The following is a 12,331-nucleotide window of genomic DNA, read 5'->3' on the forward strand; positions in this document are numbered from 1 at the left end:
GGTAAGAGGCAAAATCAGAAGTTTTCCAAGGTAAGAAGTGTATTTCCAGACAACCATTATTTGAAATCTATAACCCATGCTGTTCCAAAGGTGTCCCAACTAATATTTTCTCAGTAGGCATGGGAAAGTCTGATCTGGTCTTTGGATACAGGGAAATCATTTCTATTTTTCCTTCTGGAAATGAAATAAGCTGAACTGGTTCAAGAAATATATTGGATCTTTACAAGCTTGAACCAGCAACTAATCAGAGCTTCAATAATAGATTGTTTCTCTAAGCAAAGACAACTGGTTGCTTATGCCTCAAAATCTCATCCAAAATCACGATATTTGATAGGCTGATCTATAAAGAAAAAGTGCTTTCAGAGAGATCAGCACAACAAAAAATACAATTTCATAACTAAATCACTCTCATAAGGACAGGTTCTAATTTGAGCCCGAATAAAAAGTGTGGCTCACAAACAAAAGTTCAATTTAAGCTTCAAGTACCTTGGTTTTTCTACTCCACCAGTAGAATTACTTTCAAAAGGTTTTGGAAATGCCATATAGTCCATTTTCCCAGTGGTGTTAGGCTCTATGGGTTGCTGCTGGTGTTCACTGTTCTGAGCTGTACAGTTGTGTGGAAAATCCCCCAAACCAGATGGAAACATTGGGCCAAAGTTTGTACCTGTGGAAAGAAATCACATCAGAAATATTACTCCTTCTACAATTCAAAAATTTATATTAGAAAATACAAAGAAAGATGTATGATCGACCATAAAAATGCTATCAAGCTTGTATCCAATCTTTTCCCATAACTTAAGTTTAAAAAAAACGATTTCAACAAAGGTGTGCACTGACTAGGAAAGAAACCGTAACAACTTCTAACTTCTATACTATATTTACTGAAAACTATGCCTGATTTGAGTCACTTATTATGGCAGAGGCAACAAAACCACTGTATATATTAAGTAAAAGTATCCATTGTTCTAAATAAACATTGCCTTCCACCAAAAGCATTACTTTATAGATGTGTTTAAGATCTATGGTGACTGTTGCCACATCTAGGTGAGGACTAGCAAATTATAACTGGCTTATATTTAATCCTTGGGTGTTTTAATCCTTGTATTTACCTACAGTTATCAAAGAGTAATGGCTTCACATTATTATTTAGGAAATAGAGTAACTCAAATGAACTCAATTTTATTATATACAGATGATGTCTAAAATATACAATGAAATAAATGCATATTATTATGATACATCCATGTATGCTATTGCTTATCTAGCCTACTGTGAAAGAAGGACTTTAAAACTTTTTTCCTTCTGAGACTCCATAGTTTTGAGGAAAGCATGTTAGGAAGATGGACTGAAGAGAGGGCACAACATTTAAGTCATGCTGTGAATAAATGTGCTACAACGAAATTAGTGAGGAAAAATTCACGGAGACTTGGGAGGGTTTGCTTTCAAGGTAAAACAATGTGAAGGCACGAAATGCTGCTTTGAAGCTCTTATCTTGGGAACAGAGAAGCAAAACACATGGAGACCTGCTGCTAGTAATTTTGTGCCATTCTGGAAATGCCTACCTGGTGGGAAAGAGGAGAAATTTGTGAACCCAGGCATGCTGAACAGGTTCATTGTTTGGGAAGGAAAGCCAAAGGGACAAAACATCGTTGGTGATGGAGGCGGTGGAGCCCTGCTGTCTTTCTCCTTTGTAGTTGTTCTTGTCTGCTGTTGCTCTTGCTGGCGCATTAGATCATTTAACATTTGCTTCAACCTGTGAAATAATGGCATCTGAATTTCAAATACACAGACTAATAAAGACTCAAGGACAAATCAGTCTTTGAAGCTAACGCTAGTAAGCAGAAATGCATCTGTTTCCAAATTTCAGTCCCTAAGCAATTTCAACAAAGGTTAAAATATGACAGAGCTCTAACATGATCACAGAATTATCAAGTCGGACCATTACAGTCTCATCTCTATTGTGTTCATAAAAATGGCACGTAATTTATCTTTTAAATATTACATAAGATGTCACTACAATGTGTTTCTTGCACTGAGGTTCTGGAGTACTCGGGAGCACACACGTAACAGTCTAATACAAGTATTTTCTTAAATACAATAAATATAAGACACCATTTTTGTGCATCATTACAGCCTGTCTTCTTTCAAATGTATGGAACAGACATCTATAAAGTTGAAATGAATACCTTTGAACATTATTTTGTTGCCAAGTCAGTTGAGTATAACACTGATTTAACTGATGCATTATAAGGTGTACTTGTGGTGAAGCAACGTTACTGGGCAACACACTGTAAGGGCCAGTAAGCAATGTCTGCAACAGGCAGGAGAGAGTCTGCAGAGAAAAATATGTGAAAATATAGATCCATTAAAATTAATTCTATTTATTAGATTTCTACCTTGCCCTTCCTCCCCCAAAGGAGGCGAGGGGGTACAGAATATTAACTTTTCATTAAGCTTCTTTGTCCCATCTTTCCACAATCTTGAGCCAAGATAAAATAACAAACCTTCACACCTTTAAAACAAAATGCTAATGTTAGTCATTAAAATATTTTACTGCCCAGCCCCTAACCAAAAGTCTTGCAGAACAAGAAGGATTTTATTTCTAAAATCTAGGAAAACACATCTTCTTGGGGATCATTCCATAAACTTGCAACTATGCAATGAACCTAAGTTCGTCTTGAAGTTCACTTCAATGGGTCTAAAAATTCAACTCATAATCAGACTGGAAGTCAGAAGCAGCAGGATCAAGAAAGGATAATATATCTGGACTTGTTCTGTCACATATTCAGAAGAAATGAGAAGCTGGAAACCACCCTTTAAATACTGAAAAATGAATCCTTTAAAATTAGTGGCAGTCTCCCCCTCTCCAAAGTATAATCCCCTTCAACGGTGGGCTCAATTCTGCCTCATCAACAAGACAGGAAGGACAGAAATGTAGGAGACATCCAGCCTGTTGGATGGGAACATGCAGAAGAGAAAATTAAATAAGTCTTTCACATTCTACCTGTTGATCCTGCATTAAAGTCTGACAAATATTGACACTGAATTCAAGCTGTTTCTTTAGCTGGTTAATCTGCTCTTGCCATTGTTCTTTCTCTTCTACATGAGAAAGCTCAGACATCCAGCGATGGTTTTCTTGCCGCCGCATGCTGATATTCTGTTGCTGCCTTGCTTTAGCCAGAGGACGATAGTTTCCATCTGCTGAAAGAGGACGAGGATTCTTCCAGCTGAGAACAATGAGTGTTTCGACAAGGGATTACACATTTCTAAATTGTGCTCTTGGAACAAAGCAATTCATTAAGTAAAAAGCCAGTTACGAGGCCAATGAGAAACAAGCAATTCAGTTCTGAAGGAACACAAGCCTAGTCCAGAGCAAACATGCTTCTTTCCCTTCACACCATGCAGGTAACATGATGTAGTCACCTAATTTGTACAGTGTCCCTTCATCCTCTTTTTGATGAGCAGGAATTTCTTTATCTGGCTTTGAGATAGAATGCATAATGCCAGGGCTCTGTGTGATAGCAGAACAGAGGCATGTCTCTCACCATTCCAACAAATGTTTGGAATGGGGCTTAGAAGTTAAACATCAGTAATACTGCACAAATGAACTGTAGGCTGACCAATGAAATTACAGAAAATACTACACTAGATATTCCACACGTTCAAAGTTTCAGGTTATATAAATCCTTTCAGAGTAAACTTCACAGTATTTAAGAAAGGACTAGCATCATAATGCACAGCTTAATAAGCAGCAAAGGGAAAACGTTTTCTTGGAGGGAGCAGTTTACAACTTAACTATCGGTAATGAACATGCAAAACTAACCTCTCCTTATCTTCCTTTGCACAATATGTACTTTGATCTGTGTTATTGGGACACACAGAGTACTCATTGGAACTAGATTCTTGCTCCTCTTCCTCTTCCTCTTCCACTTGACCAAGCCCGTCGGAAAGATATGCATCTTCATCACCACCATCTTCATCTTCATCAAATGCACACTGAGTAGACCCTCCCCATGTTGCCATGGTTCTAGCATCAGATATTAAAAAACAGTCATTCTGCTGCTAAAGTGTAAGGTAAAATTAGATCACGAAAAACTAAGTTGCACGCTGAATAAAAATAGCTAACATGCACATCTCAAATTAATCTCCTAGAAACACAATTTGCTTTGATTTATCTCTATGCCTTTTAGGAATTCTGCATGATTCAAATTAAATTTATGACTTTTGATTTATGTCATTTTTAGATTATTTCCCCACCTTTCAGAATATAAATTTTGTTCCTACTTGCTCCTGCATTTATAAATTCACAGCTATGTATTTCCAATATAAGAATTTAGATATTTATTTGTTTTTGGCAAGGCCAAATTGTTTATAACCAGACAGTGCCTGCTCAAGTCTCCTGGACTAAAAGTAGCAAGAATGGCTATTTAACCTGCTTAATCTGGCTAGTCATAACAGTGATTCAAAATCCACTGTGGGAATGAAGTCTTAAAAGGATTTTTTTTTTAAGTGTGGGTGGAGGAGAGGAGTATATAATTCAGTTCCAGAAATGAACATCCTCAAGAACAGGGCAATTTTTTAGATTGGTACAACAGCTTACATGCTGCTGGTGAAAAGGTGCACAGACATGAGGAAGCAATATTATCATACCAGTGATCAAGTGTAAGTCTACTGGGGTTGGGGAGGAAGAGATAAGAGGTGATCTCTTCCCTTCCTTAAACTGGTTAGCAGAAAGCAATGCTCAGATTCAGTATAGGCTATTCTAATTATGCCACATTTAAAAGTAACACATCTAAATACAATTTTGAAAAGTGATTTATCTTTGCAGTGAATACAACTTAAATATACACCAAATGAGAAAACAGGGTATTTTACTTTTTCTCTTACTTTTCTGTTCTGCTTTGTTGGGGAGTGCACTGGGTCTCTGATCCATCACTTTTAGTAGATCCAGCACAAGCGGATGTGGTATCTGCTAGGTCCCTTCTCCGCTGGTGCTCAGCCATTAAGGCTTCAAGCTGCTTCCTTCTCTGTCGCAATTCTTCTCTCAAAATCTCATGTCTGCGCATCTCAGACCAAAGCTGTTTAAAATAAAGTATTAAGAGAAAATATTTCAGTGCAATGCAATTCAAAATATGCTATTGCAGTTTTATACACAAGAATATGAAGCACCTCAGTATCGATTGTGGCTGTTTCTTCTGGTTGGACCACAATCTTGTTGGTTGCGCTGATTTCATTCGCAGCTGGCGCTGAAGTATTCCCAGGGCAATTATCCACACCAGATGACAACTAAGAATAAAGTGTTAAAATTACATTATTAGTATTTGAATGAGAACCTTTATCAAGTTAATGAAATCTGTGGCATCACTAGCTTTTTAGTGATCCTGTCAATTTCATTTTTCAACAAGCCTGCAAACCAACACAAGACTGATATCTACAAACTAATGCTCCAAGCTTTTGAACTACTCATCCAGCTATTTACAGACCCATCGTCTTTCAAGCACACATCTTTTTCTCACTATTTCTGACCTTTCAGTATATTGGCAATCCTATGCTCAAAACTCATATTTATAACCACAAGGGCTAACACACCCTTCGTTTAAATGAATAAATGTTAGGGTTAATAATCTTGCGGCTGAGATGCCAAGCAGGGTTGCCCTTGGGATTTTATATTTCCCTCTCTCGTGTTAAATCACCGTCCAACCTACCTGAAGATCTGGACAAGCTTTCTGCAACACCTGGATCTTTTCTTGGATCTTTATCAGTTTCTTCCTTTCTTCTTGGAGATGTTTCAGTTCTCTCTGTTGCTGCTGAAGCTTGGCTTCATAAAATTTCTCTCTACAACAATAAAGCATTCTCATGTTATCATTCTCTGCAAAGGAAAAAACCTGAAGTGATTACAGACATCTAACTGGGCAATTCCCTACTCCTAACTAATTTGTCAAAAGCAAAAACAGATTAATTAGGAGAACATGCACTGCAGAAGTTTAAAATGTATTTTTCTTCTTCTTGGACCAATCAATTCTGTATTGGGCAAGGCCTTCCAGTTCCACAGCACTCCCAAGTGAGAGTGTTATATACCACAAACCAATGGCAAGGATATATGGCCAAGACAGTCCCACCTAAATCAGAAAGGGTATATGAGGCCTTAGCTGAGAAGTTGAGTTCCTGTGACACCCAAGATGTTACCGGACTCCAACTCCCATCATCCCTTGTTGAAGGATGAACAGATGGAGGGCCACACACACCACATTCCTTAGACAATCTCATTCAAAAATGATGTATGGGTAACCAGGCATCATGGGAGGTACAGTGGAACCTCAGTTGTCGAATGCTTTGGAAGCCAAACAATTTGGAACTGAACGCCGACAACCTGGAAGTGAATGCTTCCATTTTCGAACCTTTTTCGGAAGCTGAACGGCTTCCGAGGCATGTTTTTCATTTTCCCCCATTGACTTTGCAGCCAGCCCTTTCAAATGCCGAACAGTCTTCCGGAACAGATTACGTTTGAAAGCCAAGGTTCCACTGCACACTATCCTGCTATCCTGCCTGCTCACTGGGTTAAAATTCACTTATCTGCATGTAAAGAATTATGCCAAATCCTCACTATAACCACCACAGATTCAGAGACCCGAACACCAGGAGTTTGCACGCTTCCTTATTTCCTTGCTTGTTTCTGCTTTGATGGTCAGCAGAAGTCATTTTCAGGCAGAAACCAGGCAGGGAAAACTCTCACATTATATATAATCCCCTCAAATGCAGTCAGTAAATCTGCCCCATCATTAACTTTAATGCATGTGAAAGAGACTGTACCTTGCTTTTTCATTCAGAACTACACCTTTCTGGGACTTGTTTGCACTGGTTCGAATATTGTTTGGTTGCTGCTGTGCTTTTTCCTCTTCAGCCACAAAGAACTGATCCATGTTACCCTGTCCTGAAGCCTCTGGTTCCACTTCATCGTCCTAAAATAGAAACAGTGTCTTCAGCTATGACCTCACTGAGCCTTCCACCTTTCCTTTCCTTTCCTTTCTCTCTCTCTTTTGCACCATCCAATGCAGTTTTGTTGTCAGGTGCACCAGAGTCAAAGTCCCATTGATTAAGCATGTTTTCAACACTTTCCTGCTGAAATCAATACAACTGAAAATGCTTTGACTGGAAGATGTCCCAAATAAACCTTCAGAATTCCTTGCTATTGGGTTCCCTCTTTTTCATGATACTAAAAATATGTCAACTTTTGAGACCATCTGTAATCGAGAGCTGGAAATATAATTTTTATTTAATACCTTCAGATACTGAAAAAGAAGTTTTCAGGTTTCCGCAGCTTAAAAGCATTTCATCATTTACTGATGAAGCCGGATTACAGTACGAAAAACGACAACAATCAACAATCACACACAATATTGGGCCAGACTAAACTACACAGTTGATAGCAGAAGCCAGCTCAAGGATTCCCACTAGCACGGCGGGGCTTCCCCCATCCCCCAAAATCCACTCTTGCAGGTTGGGAGAACCCCTCAAAACAGCACATGGGGAAAAGGAAGGGGAAAGTGTTCCATCACTCAAGCAGAAATGCTAGGGCTGATGGAGTGAGCTCCTTAGCCTTACGTTTAATTCTACCCATTGCTTTAATTTAAGTTAGCACACTGGCAAGGAACTTATTAAATGAAAACAGACCTGTACCATAGCAACAAGGTTTTGCAGTTGTCGAAGTTTCTGTTTTGCTGCTATAAGCCTGTTGATCTTCTGCTCAAATTCCGCATCAGCAGGAGCCTCCTCAGCTATGCTGGTTCTGCGGCTCGATAGAGAAGCTTCACTGGCTCGGTCAGCTTCAGCATCAACTTCATCTTCACCTTGTGGAATATCAGCACCACCATCTTCTCTATTATAATGGCAATCTGAAAAAACATACTAGGAACTGAAATCACTTATAATATGGGCAACCAATTTTTAAAAATATGCCCAACTTTTTTTTTTTAAAGGACTTACAAAATTTACAGATGGAAAGCACTGCCTTAAGAGTGGCTCTCCATTCTTACACATATCTTCTAAAAACAGTGTATGTGTTCTGCTTCGGAAATAATCTTTACCCATACACAAATCTAGAGAGTAAATTGATTAATCCCCATGTGATTAATAAATTAAGAAGATTTGAATACTGCCACACATTACATACTCTGCAGAATATATTATTTTGAAACGTACCTAAAGTTGAGGGCATATTCAGCATCCTTATATTAGCAGATCGGTTGTTTATTTCACAAGATGTATTAAGATGCCTTCCATTTCTGTTATTAGTTCCACACTGCAAATTGCTATTACTATTGCAATTCATTTCTCCCCAGTTAGTGGTGCCCTGTGGATTTCTAGAGGAGAAAACCAAATTAAGCATCATTTAAATTTTAAGCACCCTTAGGTTTTTTACAAGCTCTATGACAGAATAGATTTTTTAAATTAAAAATTAGGAATGAAATATTTACAAAATCCAAGATAGAAAACAATTATGATCCTCTAAAATCTTTATTTTACCAGTCTTCACCTTTGGGTTGGTACTTATGAAACAGATTCTGCTCCTAGTACTAGATCTTACCACAGCAAAAATAAGTAACTGACCTAACTAGAACTCTATTTTCATACCAAAAATGAACTGAACATACCAACTGCAGCAATACAATCATTCAACAATGGATAAAAATCCTTTAAAAAAATTTCAGAAAACGGAAGTCTATATTTTTAGCAGTTTATATTTTATCTGTAAGCTGCCTTGAGCCCCAGTCTGGGGAAATGGTGGAATATAAATAAATATTGTGCTAATACTATAATAATAGTGGGTTCTTTGTCTTGTTTTTGAAATAATTAATCTAATGGAAGATGTGCATCACCTTAACAAGCCCAGTTTCCCAAATCCCAGGCATACAAAAGTTGGGAGAATTGAGTTATGGGAGCAGGGAGAGGGGAAAAAAAACCCAGAAGAGGGAAGAAAGAAAAAAAAAATAACATATTGTGCTAAAACAAACATATTGGTACACTGCAGGAGAAAAAGAAGGGGGAAATTAAGTTTGCAGTGCTGCTTTCCTCATTTCTCATAAATATCAGGTCAGACTTTAGGTATTTCTGACAAGATCAATAATTATAGCAAGCTTATGTTTAATGTTATTTCTTATCATTATAGCAGCAGCACTTTAGGAGGCAACAGCCATAGCAACCAACCTACCTAATATTGGTAACTGGCTGTGGATTCTCATGGTCTGAATCACACTCTGAATCTTCCGTCTCCTCTTCCTCTTTAGTGTTTTCATTTACAGCATCTGTCATCATATCAGATGTCTGCTCATAGTAGTGGACTAATTCACGCAATTCATTTAGCCTTTTCCGAACTTCATTCAACTTCCTACAAAGGAAAGAGGTCCAACTGTCAGCTTGCTTTGAATAGTGGTGTGGGGGCAACTTGAGATTCAGGTTTATTGTTTTCTTACATCAAGGAAAGTACAACCCTGTGGAAAATCTAGTTCTGGACAAAGCAGGTGGTTTCTCTTGATATGCACTGGGAAAATTGTGTGTGTATGTATGTGTATAGCCACAAAAATAGTATTATAAATTAGGAAGATGGGAGACAGACAGAAGATGGGAACTTCTGATTACTTTGACTAGGTATAAGCTAGCTAGTTGACATGACTAGGAGTTTTATGACACAAGAGTAGCTAAACGACACCATGCCAGACATGTGAGTAGTTACTTTGAAATCTGGCCATCAGCAGCATTCATTTAGGTGTTCAAATCACTTCACATACATTATATTGTTTTAATTCTGACAACACTATAAAAAGGTAGGTCAGTATTTTCTATAAACTGTAGATGGGGTACTGTGGCTGAGAGAGCAGCACACTCAAGGCCATCTATTGAGATCTTGGAACAGCTGAGATCTGAACCATACTTCCTGATTTGTAACTCCCCTACCATCTCTCATACTGTTGTCAATACTTTGCTTTTCAGAGCCTAGTTTAACATATGATTTCAACCATCCTGAAAAGAGCACATTACAGATAATAATGCACGGGCAAGTTATTGCTTGAATTGTGTGTATCCACAAGGTATAGAAGCTAAGTTTATTTCGTCAAAAAATTAAACCAGAATGTACACGGACAATTGAATGTTCAGTACCCAAGTTAACATCAAGCACCAAAGTTGGCTTTTATCTGCAATCGGTTTGAACACCCAACTAAATTGTTATCTATTGCAGAGCAGTCTCTCTCAAAACAAGTGTTAGGAAGAACTTGTGTCTTAAAAGCCCCTCCTTATATCGTACATATGCTCTCAAATATCTACCATGGGTAACTGCTTCATAAACCAAACTAATAAAACAAACTGTTTATCCAAAAATTTAGAATATATTACTGTAGCTTTTCTGTTGGATTTAAGTTGTCGTCCTCTTCGCTGTCATTCTGTGAGGTGACAGAATCTGGATGATAGGCAGCAGATGATGCTAAGCTGTTAGATTCTTCATTGACAGCAGCTGCTATTCCTACAGGTGCAGAAGCTACTGAAGCTGTACTTCTTTGATCAACACTTCTCTGAGGAGACCCTGAAGCCGGCAAGACTGCAAATTAGATGACACTAGATTTCATCTTGTTTTATGCAAAAACCTCTGAAGGACTATTTCTATCATAATTAAATGTTGCAGCCCTAGTATATTAATACACTATATTAACAAATTAAAATTATGACTCAGATTAAATCAAGCAGATTTAAAAATAAAGAATACAAGTGTTTATAAAAACTTCAGATGGCTTCCCCCCATTTCACTTCTAAGATAACACGTTAAAAAAAAAAAGGACATTTCTGCTTAAGAACTATTTTTATCCATATTCAAATGATTGACCAATCACTGATAAAATCTTTTACGATGGGGATGAAGCCCTGACCTGGAAAGGACCACAGACCGTGCAGAGGCTTGCCATAGCAGTGTACTGGACGTGAATTATAATGTAAGTCTGCTTACATTAGTCAGAATGTAATGTAAGTCAGAAGCCCAATAACTCCTTAATGCCTATTTTCCCCCTGTAGTCCACTTTCTTTCTCCAGCTCTACATTCCAATAGATTTTTCTATCTCCTCTTGGACAGAATGGTGTTGACCAATTCTGCTGGGTACCCAAACTTGTGCCATGATCATTGGTAAGCTTCCAAGTTGCAAGCTGCAGCTATACTAGGTTCGAGTATCTGATTGAGCCTTGAAAAAAGATGGTTGGCCTTGACCACAGAGAATCAGAGGGGCATGGTTGCTAAGCGAAGGAATACAGAAAACCACATGGTTGGTAGGGTGCCGCTAAGGTGACCGAGACCTGTTCCCTTGCACCTGGACTATCATATCAGTGGTGTTATGGGGAAAGTATAAACTACATTTCATGGATGAGGGGCTGGAAGAGCATCTATTGCATGGGTAGGCAAACTAAGGCCCGGGGGCCGGATCCGGCCCAATCACCTCCTCAATCCGGCCCGTGGACAGTCCGGGAATCAGTGTGTTTTTACATGAGTAGAATGTGTCCTTTTATTTAAAATGCATCTCTGGGTTATTTGTGCGGCATAGGAATTTGTTCATTTTTTTTTTTCAAAATATAGTCTAGCCCCCCACAAGGTCTGAGGGACAGTGAACCGGCGCCCTGATGAAAAAGTTTGCTGACCCCTGATCTATTGCCTCCGCTCACTCCATGGAGAAGTGCATTTGTTTGTGGTTGACAGGGGTGAAGAAATGATTAGGTCTGCTGCTGGACAGCTGAAACATTTTTTAGATAATGGTTGCATCAAGGCTTCATTCTCTGGGCTTGAATGAAGTGTTACAGAGCCCATCTGCCACTGTGTTCCACTCTCATTTGATAAGCTGTGCTGTGCTAGACATTAGGATGGTTTTAGCTCCCTCTGGAGGGAGCAGCTACCAGTTAGAGACTTGGTTCTGCTTGATCTTGTGAGCTTTGATAGTAATATTTTTGGTGGGCTTTCAAGCTTGAATGCACAGACAAGATGCCCAGGGCAGAACTCCTGCCAGTTGATACTGTCACAAGTATCTGCTGACAATCAGGAGCCTTATGTCAAGGTTTGCATCTATTCATTACAGTTATTCTTGTCAGATCTCACTGGGCACCTTGGTATTATGAGTGGTATCACGGGTGGCAGTTTCCCCATCTTAACTATGGTTGGAACTCATGGAGTGTGGAACGGAGTATGAGTGACTTTTGTAATTTTTTCTTGAAATGGAGAAAAGAGGCGGAATCTGGATATCCCCCCCCCCCAAACTGTCTAAAGGCTCAGACTAGTGGCATGCATCTAGCAGCCTTATTATTT

General features: G+C 38.7%; 1 protein-coding gene across 50 annotated transcripts in view; it reads right to left on the reverse strand.

The window, feature by feature from the left end:
- The window catches only part of PCM1 (pericentriolar material 1), a 47,877-nt gene that overhangs the window by 19,744 nt on the left and 15,802 nt on the right, over positions 1-12,331 (reverse strand). For 27 of the 50 annotated variants that reach the window (XM_083629875.1, XM_083629870.1, XM_083629917.1 and 24 more), the window contains 13 exons: positions 10,390-10,591; positions 9,209-9,385; positions 8,200-8,360; positions 7,672-7,892; positions 6,811-6,959; positions 5,706-5,835; positions 5,170-5,286; positions 4,888-5,078; positions 3,824-4,027; positions 3,005-3,227; positions 2,187-2,332; positions 1,563-1,753; positions 487-664 (listed from right to left, as the gene is read on the reverse strand). In XM_083629875.1, the coding sequence (XP_083486001.1) occupies positions 487-664; positions 1,563-1,753; positions 2,187-2,332; positions 3,005-3,227; positions 3,824-4,027; positions 4,888-5,078; positions 5,170-5,286; positions 5,706-5,835; positions 6,811-6,959; positions 7,672-7,892; positions 8,200-8,360; positions 9,209-9,385; positions 10,390-10,591 (2,290 nt within the window). The remainder of the gene's footprint in view (positions 1-486; positions 665-1,562; positions 1,754-2,186; positions 2,333-3,004; positions 3,228-3,823; positions 4,028-4,887; positions 5,079-5,169; positions 5,287-5,705; positions 5,836-6,810; positions 6,960-7,671; positions 7,893-8,199; positions 8,361-9,208; positions 9,386-10,389; positions 10,592-12,331) is intronic. The other 23 variants (XM_083629882.1, XM_083629911.1, XM_083629907.1 and 20 more) reach the window with 1 other exon arrangement.

The sequence above is a fragment of the Podarcis filfolensis genome (assembly GCF_964270895.1).
Source record: "Podarcis filfolensis genome assembly, chromosome: 9".
Taxonomy (NCBI): Eukaryota; Metazoa; Chordata; class Lepidosauria; order Squamata; family Lacertidae; genus Podarcis; species Podarcis filfolensis.